The sequence below is a fragment of the Pelobates fuscus genome, chromosome 3 (assembly GCF_036172605.1).
Source record: "Pelobates fuscus isolate aPelFus1 chromosome 3, aPelFus1.pri, whole genome shotgun sequence".
NCBI lineage: Eukaryota > Metazoa > Chordata > Amphibia > Anura > Pelobatidae > Pelobates > Pelobates fuscus.
This window is the reverse complement of record NC_086319.1, coordinates 73,587,098-73,607,585: the sequence shown is the minus strand read 5'-3', so window position 1 is coordinate 73,607,585 and position 20,488 is coordinate 73,587,098. Positions and strand designations below refer to the sequence as shown.

The window sequence follows — 20,488 nt, the reverse complement described above, 5'->3', positions numbered from 1 at the left end:
TCTGAAGCTGCATTCTTAGATAGAGGAGGGAAAGTGTAGCTGCTGCTCATTTGATAGGGAAATGTATAGCTAGGCTAGTGTATTCAGTGTCCACTACAGTCCTGAAGGACTCATCTGATCTCTGCTGTAAGGACAGCACCCCAAAAAGCCCTTTTTAGGGCTAGAACATCAGTCTGCTTTTTTTTGTGTGTAATCTAATTGCAGTTGCCTGCCTGCCTGCCAGCTTCTGTGTCAGGCTCACAGTGGATACTGTGCCCACTTGCCCAGTGCCACCACTCATATCTGGTGTCACAATGGCTTGCATTTAAAAACAAAAACATTTTTTTCACTGTAATAGATTAATTAGCAGTTAGTTGTCTGCAAGCGTCTGTGTGTCAGGCTCACAGTGGATACTGTGCCCACTTGCCCAGTGCCACCACTCATATCTGGTGTCACAATAGCTTGCATTTAAAAACAAAAACATTTTTTTCACTGTAATAGATTAATTAGCAGTTAGTTGTCTGCAAGCGTCTGTGTGTCAGGCCAACAGCGTGTACTCTGCCAGTGTGCACAGTGCCACTCATATCTGGTGGCACAATAGCGTGCATTTAAAAACCCACACATTTTTTTTTTACTGTAATAGATTGAATAGCAGTTAGTTGTCTGCAAGCGTCTGTGTGTCAGGCTCACAGTGGATACTGTGCCCACTTGCCCAGTGCCACCACTCATATCTGGTGTCACAATAGCTTGCATTTAAAAACAAAAACATTTTTTTTTCACTGTAATAGATTAATTAGCAGTTAGTTGTCTGCAAGCGTCTGTGTGTCAGGCCAACAGCGTGTACTCTGCCAGTGTGCACAGTGCCACTCATATCTGGTGGCACAATAGCGTGCATTTAAAAAACCCCAAACTTCCCTTTCCCCCAGGAATGGCCCCCAGGAATTTTAGAAATATAGAACAGACAGGTATTCAAAGAATATGCCATTTATACCAGGGCGCTGAATTCATTAGCTTTGAAGACCTTGCACAGGGGAGGCACTTAACACCAGCGGATTTCTTTCGCTTTATCCAACTGAAGGATTTTGCAAAACAGCCTCATATACAAAGAGCGGCACTGCGGCAAAAAAACGTTCTTTGAACGGCAATGCCTAGCGGAGGCCGTGCCTAAGGGGATGATAACGGCACTATACGCCCACCTTTGCTCTGAAAATGGGGATTGGGGACGACTAGGGTATGCTGACCAATGGGAACAGGACTTAGGTGAGGTACTAGAGGGCATTGAATGGCAGGAGATCTGGGAGGCGAGTAACACCACATCAGTTTGCGTAACCTTACAGGAGCAATCCATTAAGACGATGTTCCGATGGTACACGACACCAGTGAAATTATTCAGAATGCACAAAACCACTAATGACACATGTTGGAGGGGATGCGGTGAGAGAGGCACCTATCTACATATGTGGTGGGAGTGCCCAAAAATGGTCCGCTTCTGGACAGCAATTAAACAACTGATAGGGAAAATACTCTCCAGGACCTTAGAAATAGATCCCTGGGTCTATCTGCTCAATCGCACGGTTGAGGGCTGGACACGGGCAGAACAAAAACTCATTCACAAAGTCACCTTAGCAGCTAGGAAGGCAGTGGCGGCCGTGTGGCTGCAACAAGACATCCCAAGGGTACCTGAGGTAATAGCGAGAATTAGAGAAATCCATTTAATGGACAAATTGATGGCCAAAGTAAAAGGTTCACTTAAAAAATTCCCAAAAATATGGGAACCATGGGACAGCAGCGACATGGGGTAGGGCTGAAGTGGTTTACCCCGCCTTGTGGTTCCCTCCCCCCCCCCCTTCTTGGCACTATCTGGTGCTTGACGCCCTCTCTTGATAACTACCGAACTACCCAACCCTTCCTCCTCTCTTCTTCTGTACTCTTCTCTATCTTGTCTTCTTTTTTCTTTTTATTTGTTTTTACTAGCCCAGTCCAGTTGACAGGACTGGCTGATATGGTAAGATGTCTGACACAGTAAGACGCTGGTAAAGGATATATGAGGTATCTGCTGGTGCCTCTTCGCAACAACGGATAACCCACCCCTCTGGTGGGGGCTGATTGAAGATTCTGTGAATATATAAATGCAAACTGCAACACACATCTGATGGCGTAACAATGTAATTTTTTCTTTTTTTAAAAACCCTTGACGATCAGCTAAGTGATTCCTACTTCTGTAAACTGAGTATATGTTTAAAGGCACTATACACTCTCCTTCTTAATGTGTTGTATTATATTGCACTACTTCTGACTTTTGCACAAGTCAAGCAGCCACTGTTGTTATTGCTGACTCTGTCAAGATGAAAAATAAAGAATTAAAAAAAAAAAAACACAAACTTATTTTTCCCTGTAATAGATGGAATAGCAGTTAGTTGTCTGCAAGCGTCTGTGTGTTAGGCTCACAGTGGATACTGTGCCCACTTGCCCAGTGCCACCACTCATATCTGGTGTCCAGGGCCGGACTGGGAAAAAAATTCAGCCCGGGCATTTTTTGTTCACAGCGGCCCACTGAAAAGGGGGCGGGGCCAGATAGGGTGTGTTTTGTCATCCCCAATGACAAGCACGCCCCATCTCAAAGTGAGCATGTTGGTTCAATGCTCTTCCAGGGCATGAGAAAAAGGCCCTGTATTTGTTCTGCACAGTGCAAGCAAATTTAATAACATGCTTGCATTGTTTGCTTGAAACTTGTCTCAGGGGTTTCCATAATTGGGATACTCACTGTATCCCATTTATGGAGACGCTATGTGTTTGCTTACATGGAATCTAGTGTGTGCATAGGGGATCCAGAGTGTGTGTGTAGGTGGTGCAGCGTCTGTGTGTAGGGGATCTAGTGTGTGTTTGAAGGACTCAGGAGTGTGTATAGGAGATCTAGTGAGTGTGTGTGTGCGTGTATAGAGGATTCAGAGTGTATATAGAGATTTAGTGTGTGTATATCTGTAGATATCCAGAGTTGGGTAGGAATCTATTGTTTGGCTGGAATTTAATGTGTTTAGGGGTGCAGTATGTGTGTGAGGGGTTCTGTAGTATATATACATATATGTTTGGTGTGTAGTATTGTGTGTGTGTGTGAGTGGTGCAGCGTGTTTGGGGGCTGCTGTGTGTGTGAGGTGTGCAGTGTGTGTGTGTGTGTGCTAGGATGCTGTGTGAGGGTGATGTGTGTGTGTGTGTTAGGGTGCTGTGCGAGGGTGATGTGTGTGTGTCTGTTTTAGGGTGCTGTGTGAAGGTTCTGTGTGTGTGAGTGAGGGTGCTGTGTGTTGGAGCGCTGTGTTAGGGTGGTGTGTGTGTGTTAGGGTGCTGAGTGTGTTAGGGTGCTGAGTGTGTTAGGGTGCTGAGTGTGTTAGGGCGCTGAGTGTGTTAGGGCGCTGAGTGTGTTAGGGCGCTGAGTGTGTTAGGGCGCTGAGTGTGTTAGGGCGCTGAGTGTGTTAGGGCGCTGAGTGTGTTAGGGCGCTGAGTGTGTTAGGGCGCTGTGTGTGTTAGGGCGCTGTGTGTGTTAGGGCGCTGTGTGTGTTAGCGTGATTTGTGAGGGCGCTGTGTGTGTGTTAGGGTGCTGTATGAGGGTGATGTGTGTTAGGGTGCTGTATGAGGGTGATGTGTGTTAGGGTGCTGTATGAGGGTGAAGTGTGTTAGGGTGATGTGATGTGTGTTAGGATGCTGTATGAGGGTGATGTGTGTTAGGGTGATGTATGAGAGTGATGTGTGTTAGGATGCTGTATGAGGGTGATGTGTGTTAGGATGCTGTATGAGGGTGGTGTGTGTTAGGGTGATGTATGAGGGTGATGTGTGTTAGGATGCTGTATGAGGGTGGTGTGTGTTAGGATGCTGTATGAGGGTGGTGTGTGTTAGGGTGATGTATGATGGTGATGTATGATGGTGATGTGTGTTAGGATGCTGTATGAGCGTGATGTGTGTTAGGGTGATGTGTGCTAGGATGCTGTATGAGGGTGGTGTGTGTTAGGGTGATGTATGAGGGTGATGTGTGTTAGGGTGATGTATGAGGGTGATGTGTGTTAGGATGCTGTATGAGGGTGGTGTGTGTTAGGATGCTGTATGAGGGTGGTGTGTGTTAGGGTGATGTATGATGGTGATGTATGATGGTGATGTGTGTTAGGGTGATGTATGAGGGTGGTGTACCCTAAATAATACCCTAACACACATCACCCTCATACAATGATAATAATAAACATATATTTTAACCCCTCCAGTAGTAAGGGGAGGCAGGTAAATGCCAATATTTTTGTTTTTTTTTAATAATACATTTTTTTTTTTTAAATAGACATTATACCCCCCCTCCCCTCCCCCCCTCTTAATTTCTTACCTATAGCCTGGAGGGGAGGGGGGGCTGCTGACATCCATCCCTGGTGGTCCTCGTGGTAAGTGAACTCTAGCCCTTTGGGGCTAGAGTTCACTCTCGCGAGACCGGGCCGGTTGCCATGGCAACGGACCGGATCTCGCGAGAGAAACCCGGCGGAGCTGCAAGTTAGAGCTCCGCCGGGTCCTCCTCCAGGCAGGCTGGCTCCCTCCCTCTCTCCCCCGCCGGCGGCCGCGTTTGTTTGCATGTGGGCCGGTGAGGGAGATCTTTGATCTCCCCACCGGCCCTTAATGCAACACAGCGGGGCCGGCGCTCGGATAGCGCCGGCCCTGCATAGACCGGCTGGATCTCCCCGGCCCGTGGCCATCGCGGCCCACCGGGCATTTGCCCGGTTTGCCCGATGGCCAGTCCGGGCCTGCTGGTGTCACAATAGCGTGCATTTAAAAACAAAAAACTTTTTTCACTGTTATAGATTGAATAGCAGTTACTTGTCTTCAAGCGGTGTGTCAGGCTTACAGCGTGTACTCTGCCAACCTCTGCCAGTGCACATTGCCACTAATATCTGGTGTCACAATAGCGTGCATTTAAAACCCAAAACCTTTTTTCACTGTTATAGATTAAATAGCAGTTAGTTGTCTGCAAGCGTCTGTGTGTCAGGCCAACAGCGTGTACTCTGCCAACCTCTGCCACTGCACAGTGCCACTCATATCTAGTCTCACAGTAGCTTGCACGCATAGTACCACTAATCCCCAAAAAAATGACAGTCAGAAGCAGGCCACCCCGCAGGGGCCATCGTGGTCGTGGTGCTGTGATTCCCTTTTGCCCTAGAATAATGCCCAGTTTTCAGAGGCCACGTACCCTGAACTTGAAAAGTTCTGAGGACATAGTTGACTGGCTAACACAGGACACCCAATCTTCTACAGCTTCCGCTCGGAACCTTGACGCACCATCCTCCTCCAGCTTAGCTTCGGGCACCTCTCAAGATACCACTCACCCGCCTGCCGCCACCACCAACACTAGCACCACAGCCGCTTCACTTGGTATGTCAGAGGTGTTATTTACACATCCGTTTGAAGAAATGAGTGATGCGCAACCATTATTGCCAGAGGATTTAGATAACAGGGATATGTCTCAGGCAGGCAGCATTACACACATGGACGTACGGTGTGATGATGATGATGTTGTACCCGCTGCTGCTTCCTTTGCTGAGTTGTCAGATACAAGTGAAGCGGTTGATGATGACGATGCGTCCATGGATGTCACGTGGGTGCCTGCTCGGCAAGAAGAAGAACAGGGCGAAAGTTCAGATGGGGAGACAGAGAGGAGGAGGAGGAGACGAGTTGGAAGCAGTGGGAGGTCGTCGCAAGGAGCTAGTAGCACAGTCAGACAGCATGCATCGGCACCCGGGGTCAGCCCGACAGCACGCCAATCAACGCATGCTGTGTCCACCACCAGAATGCCGTCATTGCAGAGCTCAGCAGTTTGGCATTTTTTTTGTGTGTCTGCCTCTGACAACAGCGATGCCATTTGCAACCTGTGCCAAAAGAAACTGAGTCGTGGGAAGTCCAACACCCACCTAGGTACAACTGCTTTGCGTAGGCACATGATCGCACATCACAAACGCCTATGGGATCAACATATGAGTACAAGCAGCACACAAACTCAAAGCCGCCATCCTCCTCCTGGTCCAGCATCTTCAGCCACGTTAACCACTGCTGTCCTCCTTGCCCCCTCTCAACCATCCGCCACTCTGTCTCTCGCCTTGAGCAGTTCCCGCTCATTTGCCCACAGTCAGGTGTCTGTCAAGGACATGTTTGAGCGTAAGAAGCCAATGTCAGAAAGTCACCCCCTTGCCCAGCGTCTGACAGCTGGCTTGTCTGAACTATTAGCCCGCCAGCTTTTACCATACAAGCTGGAGGAGTCTGAGGCGTTCAAAAAATTTGTGGCTATTGGGATACCGCAGTGGAAGGTACCCGGACGAAATTTCTTTGCACAAAAGGCAATCCCCAACCTGTACTCGATTGTGCAAAAGGAAGTAATGGCATGTCTGGCACACAGTATTGGGGCAAGGGTCCATCTGACCACTGATACCTGGTCTGCAAAGCATGGTCAGGGCAGGTATATCACCTACACTGCGCATTGGGTAAACCTGCTGACGGCTGACAAGCATGGAATGCGTGGCTCTGCAGAGGAGTTGGTGACACCGCCACGACTTGCAGGCAGGCCTGCTGCCACCTCCTCTACTCCTCCTACTCCCTCCTCTTCCATAACCTCCTCGGCTGAGTCCTCTTCTGCTGCTGCGTCTTGCTCCACATCAACGGCACCCCCCCCCCAGGTACTATTCCACATCCCGGATACGGCAGTGTCATGCCGTCTTGGGTTTGACTTGCTTGAAAGCAGAGAGTCACACCAGAAAAGCACTCCTGTCCACCCTGAACGCACAGGTGGAAAAGTGGCTGACTCCGCAGCAACTGGATATCGGCAAAGTGGTTTGTGACAACGGAACAAATATGTTGGCGGCATTGAAGTTGGGCAAGTTGACACATGTGCCGTACATGGCACATGTGTGTAATCTGATCGTACAACGCTTTGTGCATAAGTACACAGGCTTACAGGTCGTCCTGAAGCAGGCCAGGAAGGTGTGGACCATTTCAGGCGTTCCTACACGGCCATGGCGCACTTTGCAGATATCCAGCGGCGAAACAACATGCCAGTGAGGCGCTTGATTTGCGACAGCCCGACACGTTGGAATTCAACACTCCTAATGTTCGACCGCCTGCTCCAACAAGAAGAAGCCGTTAATGAATATTTGTATGACCGGAAGTAATCATCCTCCTCCCACGACCACGCCGGAAAGGACAGGACGCTTTAAAGACGTGTTGTTGATGGAGGACATGCGGAGCTTTTTAAGTCCTACGCATCGCCACAGCCCTTCGGGATCCACCCTCAGAGAACGACTCGACCGACAGGTAGCAGACTACCTCGCCTTAGCTGCAGATATAGACCCTTCACTACTGGGTGTGCAGGCTTGACCTGTGGCCTGAGCTATCCCAATTTGCGATAGAACTTCCGGCCTGCAACGCTTCAAGTGTTCTGTCAGAAAGGACCTTCAGTGCAGCAGGAGGTATTGTCACTGAGAAGAGAAGTCGCCTAGGTCAAAAAAGTCTAGATTACCTCACCTTTATTAAGATGAATGAGGGATGGATCCCGAAGGGACTGACAGTGGGCGATACATTCGACTAAAAAAGGCCTGATGAGATGAGCTGCCTTGGGCTAAAAATGGTGACCCTATGTAGGAGGAACAGTCCCTATTCTGCTCTGTGTCTGTGTGTATCAGGGTCCCTGAGGACAGGTGTCAATCCATATCTGCCAAGTGACCCTATGTAGGGGGAACAGTCCCTATTCTGCTCTGTGTCAGTGTGTATCAGGGTCTCTGAGGACAGGTGTCAATCCATATCTGCCAAGTGACCCTATGTAGGAGGAACAGTCCCTATTCTGCTCTGTGTCAGTGTGTATCAGGGTCCCTGAGGACTGGTGTCAATCCATATCTGCCAAGTGACCCTATGTAGGGGGAACAGTCCATATTCTGCTCTGTGTCAGTGTGTATCAGTGTCTCTGAGGACAGGTGTCAATCCATATCTGCCAAGTGACCATATGTAGGAGGAACAGTCCCTATTCTGCTCTGTGTCAGTGTGTATCAGGGTCCCTGAGGACAGGTGTCAATCCATATCTGCCAAGTGACCCTATGTAGGGGGAACAGTCCCTATTCTGCTCTGTGTCAGTGTGTATCAGGGTCCCTGAGGACAGGTGTCATTCCATATCTGCCAAGTGACCCTATGTAGGGGGAACAGTCCCTATTCTGCTCTGTGTCAGTGTGTATCAGGGTCCCTGAGGACAGGTGTCAAGCCATATCTGCCAAGTGACCCTATGTAGGGGGAACAGTCCCTATTCTGCTCTGTGTCAGTGTGTATCAGGGATCCTTAGGATAGGTGTCAATCCATATCTGACAAGTGACCCTATGTAGGTGGAACAGTCCCTATTCTGCTCTGTGTCAGTGTGTATCAGGGTCCCTGAGGACAGGTGTCAATACATATCTGCCAAGTGACCCTATGTAGGGGGAACAGTCCATATTCTGCTCTGTGTCAGTGTGTATCAGGGTCCCTGAGGACTGGTGTCAATCCATATCTGCCAAGTGACCCTATGTAGGGGGAACAGTCCATATTCTGCTCTGTGTCAGTGTGTATCAGTGTCTCTGAGGACAGGTGTCAATCCATATCTGCCAAGTGACCATATGTAGGAGGAACAGTCCCTATTCTGCTCTGTGTCAGTGTGTATCAGGGTCCCTGAGGACAGGTGTCAATCCATATCTGCCAAGTGACCCTATGTAGAGGGAACAGTCCCTATTCTGCTCTGTGTCAGTGTGTATCAGGGTCCCTGAGGACAGGTGTCATTCCATATCTGCCAAGTGACCCTATGTAGGGGGAACAGTCCCTATTCTGCTCTGTGTCAGTGTGTATCAGGGTCCCTGAGGACAGGTGTCAAGCCATATCTGCCAAGTGACCCTATGTAGGGGGAACAGTCCCTATTCTGCTCTGTGTCAGTGTGTATCAGGGATCCTTAGGATAGGTGTCAATCCATATCTGACAAGTGACCCTATGTAGGTGGAACAGTCCCTATTCTGCTCTGTGTCAGTGTGTATCAGGGTCCCTGAGGACAGGTGTCAATCCATATCTGCCAAGTTACCCCATGTAGGGGGAACAGTCCCTATTCTGCTCTGTGTCAGTGTGTATCAGGGTCCCTGAGGACAGGTGTCAATACATATCTGCCAAGTGACCCTATGTAGGGGGAACAGTCCCTATTCTGCTCTGTGTCAGTGTGTATCAGGGTCCCTGAGGACAGGTGTCAATCCATATCTGCCAAGTGACCCTATGTAGGGGGAACATTCCCTATTCTGCTCTGTGTCAGTGTGTATCAGGGTCCCTGAGGACAGGTGTCGACCCATATCTGCCAAGTGACCCTATGTAAGGGGAACAGTCCCTATTCTGCTCTGTGTCAGTGTGTATCAGGGTCTCTGAGGACAGGTGTCAATCCATATCTGCCAAGTGACCCTATGTAGGGGGAACAGTCCCTATTCTGCTCTGTCAATATGTCATATGTCAGGTGTCAATCCATATCCATTGTGATTTAGGAATGTTAGGTGATTTATGTCCTTTATGGATTAAAACCAGACTCTGCATAAACTGTGTAATTTTCCATGGGAGTTTTGCCATGGATCCCCCTCCGGCATGCCACAGTCCAGGTGTTAGTCCCCTCGAAACAACTTTTCCATCACTATTGTGGCCAGAAAGAGTCCCTGTGGGTTTTAAAATTCGCCTGCCCATTGAAGTCAATGGCGGTTCGCCCGGTTCGCGAACGTTTGAGGAAGTTCGCGTTTGCAAACCGAAAATTTTATGTTCGCGACATCACTACTCCCTATTACCTTTCTTGTGAATGGGCACAACATTCGCTAACTTCCAATCTTCTGGGACTACTCCTGTTAACAATGATTGGTTAAATAAATCTGTTAATGGTTTTGCTAGTACACCACTAAGCTCTTTTAATAGCTTTGGGTGTATTCCATCAGGTCCCATTGACTTATTTGTCTTTACTTTTGACAGTTGAAATAGAACCTCTTCCTCTGTAAACTCACGTGTAATAAATGACTCATTTATCCTTTTTCTTAACTGAGGTCCCTTTCCTTCATTTTCATCTGTAAATACCGAACAAAAATATTCATTGAGGCAGTCAGCTAGACCTTTATCCTCATCTACATACCTTCCTTCTTTTGTTTTTAATCTAACTAATCCTTGTTTTACTTTTCTTTTCTCATTTATGTATCTAAAAAGAGTTTTGTCCCCCTTTTTTACGGACTGTGCTATTTTCTCTTCTGTGTGTGATTTGGAAGATCTTATAACTTGCTTAGCCTCTTTCTGCCTAATCTTATAGATCATTCTGTCTTCCTCACTCTGTTTTTTTTTTTATAATTACTAATTATAATTTTTGATCCTATAATGATTAGTCCAGGCCGTTTCTACTAAAATATTTAGCTTTAATCAAGTTTTTATAGCTTTAATTTGTAGATATTATTTATGAATGTGTAGAATCAGTATTTATGCAGTATGAGTTTCCCGGAAAACAATATAATATAAAATATACAATAATTCTAGGTATAACAATTTTTAGAATGATCTAATTTACCTGTAGCATGGAGTAAAATTCAGACATTTGTGGGTACTTTTTGAGCTCCTGAAAATGAAAGAAAAGAATAAATGGAAGAAAACATCTTAAGTATAATTAATGATAATTAATAAATATAAATATAGTGCTTCTTATTATTATAAATTACATGGTGATTTTTAGTCAACATATTGTCTCAGCAAGTGCCCCAAAAGCATGCCAGAGGTATATTCAAAATATGTGCCTTTCTCTTGGCAGTTTCGTTAGATCTGTGTTTCTTAAGTGGCAGTAGACATTCTCCTGCTTACAAAATTGTGTTGTTACACCACTGAATCAAAGTTTCCACTGATGCATGCCTTTTTATGATTTATTTTGGTTTATGGATAGAAACTTAGGTAGAATAAGTTTCTATCGATAAACCAAAAGAAATCGTGAAAAGGCACATATTTAAGCGTCTTTAAAAAAAAACAAAAAAAAAAACAAGATATATTGGAAACTGCTAGTTTACAGTGCTCCACCATTTGACTGGAGTGGGTGTATACACCACACAGTTGAATTTTACTTATTAGACTAAAAAAGTAATTGATCTTCATTAAAGAAAGATAGGCAACATTCTTGTTATGTAATACTTCATGGGTTATTAATTATTTAATTTTTTATGGCTTATTATTTAATACTTCTTGGCTTATTAGTTAATACTTCATGGGTTATTATTTAAACTGTGCGCCTTCCATCTTTTTGCGATAGTCCTTTCTCAGTCCTGTGGACTGTGGTGGTCCTATTCCAATTCCCCTTTATTAATGTGGATTCAGATCTAACCAGTGGGGATTTTGATTGGGTCCTGTTTGAACATTCCATTGTAAAGTTCAATGGAATCTGCTGAGTTCAGCTCCAGAGATTCTAATAAAGTCAGTGATTTGGCAAAATAGTGAGTTTTTTTTTTAGATATAGCTTCTTTATTAAATGTTAAAGATAGGTGTAACTGTGTCCGCTACGGCTAGAACTCTTAAATCTAAAAAAAATTAAAAAAATGTAACAAAGTTTATTTTTACGACGTGTACTTTTTTTCTTCTTTTTTTTTTAAACACATCAACTACTTTTGCCCGGTTTTACGGTCAATGTGAGGTGTCACTACTACTGCTTGTATACAACACAAGGCTCCGTTTCACTAAAACAACCATTTAGGGGGTCTATTTCAAATGTTCCCTATTATTTTGAGGAAAACTGTGTCCTTTTCTGGAGAAGATGAGATGACAGCAGAATCTCATGCCTTAGAGGTTAAATTAAGGCAAATGAATCTGCTCTTTAAGTCACTTTAAAGACCAAGCCTTGAAATCGCCAATAAAAACATTACAGTATTTTTACATCACTGTCATGGTAAGTTATAAAACAAAATACAAATGTTCAAAGAGAAAATTACTCTTTTTACCTCATATATATTTCCTCTGCAGGTCACACCGTCCCCCATGTAATTGGTTTTGCAAGTACAATTTCTTTCTCCTGGCCCAGTAGCGGAACATTTCGCAAATTCACTGCAGCCACCATTTTTCTGGCAAATCAGAATAAATGCAGTTGTTATGTAAACTATGCTAAAACATATAAAAACAATAATAACTATTTCTTAAGTATATACATATATATGTACAGTATATCATAAAAAATAAATAAAATAAAACTTAAAAAAATCCATTTAATGAATGTTGTAGATTGTACATTAAAATATTTGAGAGAAAGTAAAAATAACAAAACATAAAGAACATACAAAATAAGTAGGATTCATGGACATAGCGGTGCTGAATATATCTGATAAACTTCCGCACAGCAGGGGTTGCTTTACTTTAAAGTTCAACTGTTGTCAATGGATAAACTATCACTCTCGTAATCTTTTACTTTAAAAAAAATAATTACTTACGGTTATACATGGGTTAATAGGAGAGCACTTTTTACCATCTCCAGAGTATTTCGGCAAGCAGTTACAGGTAGCCTGAGGAGGAAAAAGGTCACGGTATATATTTAGATCTAGAATGCCATTAATGAGTTAATAACATAAAATATATAAACAAAGCCAATTTGCTAACCGCACAACGGATCAGCAGAAAATAAACTAAACTCCAAAACATGTATTCACCTAGCAGTGTTCATAATATTTCCAAAATGATAGATATGTGCAACTCGTTTCGGTCCGAATATGAATTGGTGGGTGGAGGCCCTGAATACTAATAAGGGGGGGACCTAATGTCCTCCCCCCTGGCCCCCACCCCTGAGCGGTGGGTGGGGGCCCTACAGTAAAATAAGGGGGGGACCTAATGTCCTCCCCCCTGGCCCCCACCCCTGAGCGGTGGGTGCCCTAAATAATAATAAGGGGGGAACCTAATATCTTCCCCCATTGGCCCACACCCCTGAGCGGCGTGTGGGGGCCCTAAATACCAATAGGGGGACCTATTGTCCTCCCCCCGGCCCCCACCCCTGAGCGGCGGGTGGGGGCCCTAAAAAAATATTAACCCCCCCTCCCAGGTGACTAGGGGTCTCCAAACCCCTAGTCACCCCCTCCCCCATTCCAAAGAACTTTCCCATGCTGTGTAAAATGACACAGAGCACTCTGATTGGTGTTACCTGTCAGTCTCTTCATTTACCTGTCAGAGCACTCTGATTGGATGGCTTAAACCCTTTATAAGCCTTCCCCCGCCCTGCAGAGCTCAGTCTGCGCGGAGCTCTCCATGGGTGAAGATGTTTTTATGTTTTTGCGCTTGTTTTTTTTTGCGTCGGTTACTATGGTTTTTTATTTGGCCTTTTTAGGGGCTGAAAAAAGAAGATTTTAGAAGAAAGCATCGAATGGTAAGTATTTTTTTTTAAAGGTTCTTAGTTAAAGGTCCCCCCCCTCATTATGTTTAGGGTAAGGGAGGTAGGTAGGGGGTTAATTTTTTTTGGGGGGGAAGGGGGTGACTAGGGGTTTGGGGACCCCTAGTCACCTGGGGGGGACACATTTTGTTTAGGGCCCCCACCCGCCGTCAGGGGTGGGGGCGGGGGAAGGACAATAGGTCCCCCCTATTGGTATTTAGGGACCCCCCTGCCGCTCAGGGGTGGGGGCCAGGGGGGAGGAAATTAGGTTCCCCCCCTTATTAGTATTTAGGGCCCCCACCCACCGCTCAGCATAGCGAGTAGGGGCAAAATGTACTAATACTAAGTCATTTTTACTTAGTATTAGTAAATTTGTCTGAAAGACCAATTTAGGTCTTTCAGCCTTTTGGTAGATAACTCCCTAATACCATGGGAATTAGAGAGTTATCTACTAAGCGGCTGCAATAGAAGTCCCGAAGTCCCGAAATGTCGAAGTGCCGAAGTTGCCGAAGTTCCGAAGTTGCCGAAGTTCCGAAGTTGCCGAAGTTCCGAAGTGCCGAAGTTCCGAAGTTGCCGAATTTCCGAAGTGTCTAAGTGTCGAAGTTCAGAAGTTTCGAAGTTCAGAAGTGCCGAATTGCCGAAGTCCTGAATTACGAAAATCCCGAATTTCGGAATGCCGAACCGAACCGAAAATTTTCCCCATGCACATGCCTACAAAATTACATTTTAATAACTGTTTTCATTATAATAATATATAAGTTAGTCTTTCTGGTGTTAAAACCTCCCAAATTACTTTTTTATTTTTATTATTAATCACAGTTTAATTATATAAATGTTCCTGTAAGGAGCTGAGTTATTATTACAGATCTACAGACCTAGTAATTTAGGTTGAGTCAATTGAGTTCAACTTTTAAAACACATCTTTTAATGCTATTGATCCAATAGAAGGCAAAAAAAAATACAATTTGAAGCAATTAACAATTATTCCATAAAAAGGGAAAAAAAGTATTTTAAAAAATTGTAAAAAAAAAAGTATAAAAACATAATAAAAGACAGTTTCCTTTCTCACAGGGAGGAATGTGGATGCCAGACATAGATGATGAAGACACTCCAGGCATTTATTACAAGACAAATTATTTTGGTCACGTTTGTCTGCAAAGCCTTGTGATAATATGTAACCATCCCTTTTGCCTGGACATAATGTTGTTCAACCTACTTCAATGATCCCCCTTTCTTCATCAAAATATACATGCAGTATCGTAACTACCATTGCAGGGGTCGCCACTGAGAGAGCACTTCCTGTCTGATCGGTGGCGCAGCGGCAGTGACCAGGTACAGGGGGAGGGGTGGTAAAGACACATGCAGGATGCTGAGGGACAGGGTATGGGACACACAGAGGTGCTTGCTTGGTGGGAGTGAGAAACGTGGATGGGCTTGGGGGATGGGGCACATGAAGGTGCTAGGGGGGGATGGGACCCAAGGAGGGGCTTGGGGTGATTGAGACTCCTGGAGGGGATAGGGGGAGGGAATGAGACACATGTAGGGCTTATGGAGGAATGGGATGCATGGAGGGGCTGGGAGGAATGAGACACATGGAATGGAAGGGAGGGAATGAGACACATGGAGGGGCTGGGGGGAAATGGGACACATGAGGGGGCTTTCGGGGAGTAAATGAGACACATTGATGGGCTGGGGGGGATGTGACACACAGAGGGGCTCGCTTGAGGGGGATGGGACACATGAAGGGGCCTATGGGTGAAAAGGACACAAGTAGGAGGTTGGGAGGGTAGAGACATCTGAAGGTGATTGGGGGGGGGGAGGGAAAGAATGAGACACATGGAGGAGCTCGGTTGGAGGAAATGAGACACATGGGGGGAGACTTATCTTTTACAAAATCTGAGATAGCACACATCACAAAATGCTTCCGTGTCAAGAAACATTACTATGCCTTTAATAAGTTAGATACACTTTTGATGCATTTTGTACTAAATTCACCTGGTCCATGCTTATTCAACCCAGTGAGTCTGATGTCCCCCTTAAAAAGGATGGTTATGACAGTGGGATCTCTGGTTACACCCAGTCTCTACCTACCAATGGATTATGATCCAGTCTAACCTATACCACCTAGACCTACAACAGGCCGATGCTCATGCTCTTATGACATAAACATTGTTAATTTTCAACCACCACCATAGGCTTTGTTTTTTACAGTAAACAACAATTTTTATTTTAGTGATTCAGTACTTTATACCATGTTGATGTATTCTGTGCTTATGTTAGCTGTCTATCGGTTTTGCATTACCTACTGCCCAAGACGAAATGAAGAATGAAAAAAAAAAAATAACTGACAGATATCTTTATAGAAATTGGAAATTTCTTCTATATTTTCCATTATTTCGTATGATCTTTACTGTTTAAATAATAGAAATGCTACTGTTTTCCCAGATCCATTAGAATGTTGTGCGTACTAATAATTCTATATATTTGTAAGTATTTTTTTTACCTGGTTTGGCCCAGTTTTTGTGCATTCAGCAAACTTGGCGCATCCACCATTATTTGTGATGCAGGGGTTGATTTCTGGAGAAAAAAATATAAACAAATTTAGAGCAGTGTTCCGAATTACTGGCATGCACATAAACAATACACATGTGCATTAGTTTTTAAATGAATGGCAAAATTAACAACATTTTGTTTTTTGTTAATTTTGTCTGAAAACAAATGATGAATGGCCATATGAACAAATTACCAAATTAACATATAGGTCATTTAATTCATTTATTTCAATGCCATTTGTTCATTCGTATTAGCGCAGCAGCAAATATTCAAATACTTCTTATTTTCTTTGGCTGTGAGTGTTTGCATGCAATTGGATAGCATGTCTTCTTTAAAAGTAATATTTTTCTTTCATTTTCCAAACAAGATTCATTTATTTCCATAGAGAAAAAGGGTTGAACGAAATTCGTTGAACAAATTAACTAATGAATTTCAGATTAAGTTTTGTAAGGTCACTTGAGCAGGGTCTTCACCAACCTATTGTTCCTATAACATTTTGTAATTGTCTCATTTATTGTAAAATGTCCCCCTTTATATCACTGTAAAGTGTTGCGGCATAAGTTGGCACTATATAAATGCTGATAATTATAATAATGAACTGAATATATGTGAAAACATTTCGGATGTTCATAAACAGAATAATTTTTCAGAAGGAATTTAAATTCTTTCCGTGCACATCTTTAACCCCTTAATGATGTTAGAACATGTCATTACGACCTAAATATAATAATCTTTAATGCCCTTAAGATGTAATGACACGTTTTGCAGATTTGGTGTGAGCGGGGTTAATCCCCTTTGCTCACGCCAGGTAGTCCCAGGTATCGATGGGGCTCTTGTTAGTCAGCAGGGGCTGTTTCTTGTGCTTAGGGTTCCAGGGTTAGGGTAAGGTAAGTTTTAATGCTGGGTATGGGTTAATACTGTTTTAGGGTTAGAAATAGCGTAGGTAAGTTAATGGTAAGATTATGACAGGCATACGGTTAGTTAGTGTAAGCACTGGGAAAGGGATATGGTTGGTATAGCATTAAAGTGGGGGTTGGTATAGGGTTAATGTTAATTATCAAAAAATAATTTAGATCCAAAACATATTCAGCATTTAACAATCAGGACTAATATATTAATCTATTTTGAGTTTAACTGGTTGTATAGAAATATTTATAAGCAAAAATATGAAACAGAATTATTTTTGTTTCCAATTTATTTCCCATTTTTAACATTTTATTCACACGTAATGTTTTGTTAGATATACATTTAGGATAATTAATGAAAGTCCTTTCTTACGATATAAAATATATCTGGGGGCACTTGAAGAGAAACTCTTAAATTACAGTGGAACATACCTATAGCTCAAATTCAAGGTTGTATTTTGGTTCATAATGTGAATAATTTGCTCCATCTTTAAAGGGACACTATAGTCACCTGAACAACTTCAGCTTAATGAGGTTGTTCAGGTGAGAACTATAGCTCCCTGCAGCCGTTCTCATGTAAACACTGTATTTTCTGAGAAAATACAGTGTTTACATTGAAAGCTAGGAACACCTCCAGTTGCAGTCACTCAGAGTGAACCAGAGGGACTTCTGACTTGATGGAGGCATAATATGACTCCATCCACTCAGATCTGCTGTCAGCAGAGCACAGGGTAGCACTGTGCACAGCATCCTGTGATTCAGCATCTCCTCCCTCTGCATGCAGACACTGAACTTTCCTCATAGAGATTCTTTGATTCAATTCATCTCCATGAGGAGACGCTGATTGGCCAGGACTATAGTGTCCCTTTAAGCGGTTAATAAACAATGCAAACATTGTACTTTACTAAACAGCGACTGACTACTAATTACGTTTTCATGTAAACCCCAAGTCATATACAAGATTGGTCAAGTAGAATAATGGCCAGCCTTGTCAAGTGAACTATATTTTTCAGTCGATGATGTTCAAGGTCATCAGTGATCTTGTGTGTTGTCTGGAAATCTACACATGCAGAGTGTTAATCCTATATTTTGCTATTTTATGTTGAAGAAAATGTACATGTGAAATGTAGTTTATCTTCAATCTTTAGATTGAAAGTAAGCCTGACCTGATTTTGCAACAGGCGATGCAACTTTCTATAACTGAAAAGTTAGGATACATACCAAGACACACTATTCCATCTCCGGTGTAGCCTTGGTTACAAACACATATTCTGCTCCCTGGTTTGGTTTTTCGACATTCTGCATTCACAGAGCAACCACCATTGCTCGTCTCACAGGCATCAACAGCTGAAAATAATGTAAGAGTTATTTTTTCATATGTTCAGAAGGGAATGTTAACATTGAATTCAGATGATAAATTGAGGCTTCACTGTTTCCTGATGGCCAACTGGTTGTGCCACAGTTTTACCCCTGGTTCAGATTAATAAAAATCAGCAGTATAATATCTATAAAGCAGACATGGTGTTTAACATATTTTAACAAAAATAAACTGCATTAATAAAATATTACTTTATTACAGGACAACCTGTTTTCTGCTTTTTCTTAAAATACATTATTTCTTTACGTTAAGAAGTTCTTAGTTGATATGTTTTATCTCGATGTGCAAACTACAAAGTTTTCTTTATATTTATCCATTCTAGTTATTAAATAAACATGGGATTAGTTACTTACCAGAGCAGAATGTGCCATTTCCTTTGAAGCCAGCAGCACATTGACAGTATGGCGTTCCATCAGTCTTAACGAGACAGCTAGGAAAACAGAATAGAAAGCGACTGTAGTGTACAAATGCTAGGATAATTCCCGAAAATATATACTTTTTGTTTTCTTTAATTCTGGATTAAAGCAGATCTGTCACTTTTCAGTGTTTGAAAAAAATGTAATCTTTACGAAATACTGATAAGTACTGCGTTGGAAATTTTTATGATAAAGCCTAAGGTTGACAAAGTTCGAGCACCTATGTCACCTTTTGTCCATTCCCAGCAGCCATAAAAAAATGACGGCTGTGGGATTCACACTTTGTCTATGGAGGGTCTTGCAGGATCCACCACAGACCTCAGTGTTGTACTGAGTATAGTCTTCCGAAATTATAGATCTGCTTTAAAGTGCAACAAATCACTAAATTATATAATCCATGAATATTTGGAAGACGCTGAAAAAAAATTTGATCTCAAATAAACTTGTTTAGTTAAATAAGTAACCCAGCGAATTATAAGAGAACTCTTTGCCTTATGTAATAATAAAATCAATATATTTATTTGCTACATTACTCCAGAATAAATATAAAATATTTAGCTCTTACTCCAAAAATGGTGGTGCATGATTATCATTGAATGTTGGTGTACTTTTATTAAAGACATTGCGTCCTTGCAGTAATGTCCTAAGGTTACCAGAGTGCATTTCAGATATTGGATATATTGAGCTGGTTACAAGCCATATCTCAAGATAACAAGCCAGAATTTTATTTTTATTTTTTAAAAACATGGCCTTCCTGGGCATCTGTAGTTTTCTCCTTTTCTAGGTAGCAAAAGAGATGGGTGGAGATAGATACCCTAAACAAGGGCTGTCAAACTGGAGCTTAAAACTATAAAGTTACATTTATATAATGTTATATAGTGTGTCTGAGCCACATATATTTATAATACTGTAGATACAAATATATAATACAAAAATAAACAATAGAGGATTAAAGGTGCAGGATTTAGTAAAGACGTTGCCATATGGCTTCTCGAATGAAGGTGATTTAGTAGCTAGTTAAAACTTAGCTAATATTGGGGTTTGATATTATAATGTTGTTCCACTCTGCAACAATATTAAAGTAGGAATCCTGATTTGTCGGTATGATGTTGTGCCTTTCATGTAAGGTTGATCTTTCCTTCATGTTATTCTACAGACTTTTAGTTGGTGAAAAATGTGTCACCAGTAGTTTTTTTTTTTTTTTTTAATTACCGTATTAATATATTTTATATATTACCGTAGTTTTATTTATTTCCATTTTTATTGTTACTTGTTTTTTTTTATTATTTCTACATTTATTTCTTCTTTATTTTTTACATTTTATTATTGATTTTTTTTTCTTTTTCTTTCTTGTTTTATTTATTTAGTAGGTGCTGCATTTTATCTTTTGACAGTTTTTATTTTGTTGTGGTTAGTACCACAAGGTTTTGTTGTACCATATGGAACATAGGAAAAATCACAAGAAATTAAAATGAGATTCACAGAATTATCACATAAGGGCTTACAAGAAAGGCAATCTATTAACTAGATAAGTCAAACATTTAAAGGCCAAAACCCTAAATCGGATGTTAAGTATGAAGTCGGAACCGTGATAGAACACATGGTATGTCAAAGCTTAAAAAAGGAACAGTATTGGGAACTTTCTTATCCTCTGTGATTCCACTGCCCCTGCAAGGTAACTTGCAATATTAATAGTCCTACAGGGGACCCTGCAGCCGCAAGGCTAGCGTGTCTTCTGCAAACGTGGACACCAGTGTCTCGCTTGGGCTATCAGCTCCTGGGGTCACTACATGGTGCTGCGGTTCTCATCATCATGATTAGTGTTAATCAGAAAATCTTTGCCTTTTTC

At 42.7% G+C, this 20,488-nt stretch overlaps 1 protein-coding gene across 1 annotated transcript in view; it reads right to left on the bottom strand.

The window, feature by feature from the left end:
• STAB2 (stabilin 2) overlaps window positions 1–20,488 on the bottom strand; it is a 135,293-nt gene that overhangs the window by 32,417 nt on the left and 82,388 nt on the right. The window contains exons 41-46 of the mRNA XM_063447208.1: window positions 18,577–18,653; window positions 18,067–18,192; window positions 15,891–15,964; window positions 12,462–12,533; window positions 11,979–12,098; window positions 10,571–10,618 (exon numbers count right to left, since the gene is read on the bottom strand). Of these exons, the coding sequence (XP_063303278.1) occupies window positions 10,571–10,618; window positions 11,979–12,098; window positions 12,462–12,533; window positions 15,891–15,964; window positions 18,067–18,192; window positions 18,577–18,653 (517 nt within the window). The remainder of the gene's footprint in view (window positions 1–10,570; window positions 10,619–11,978; window positions 12,099–12,461; window positions 12,534–15,890; window positions 15,965–18,066; window positions 18,193–18,576; window positions 18,654–20,488) is intronic.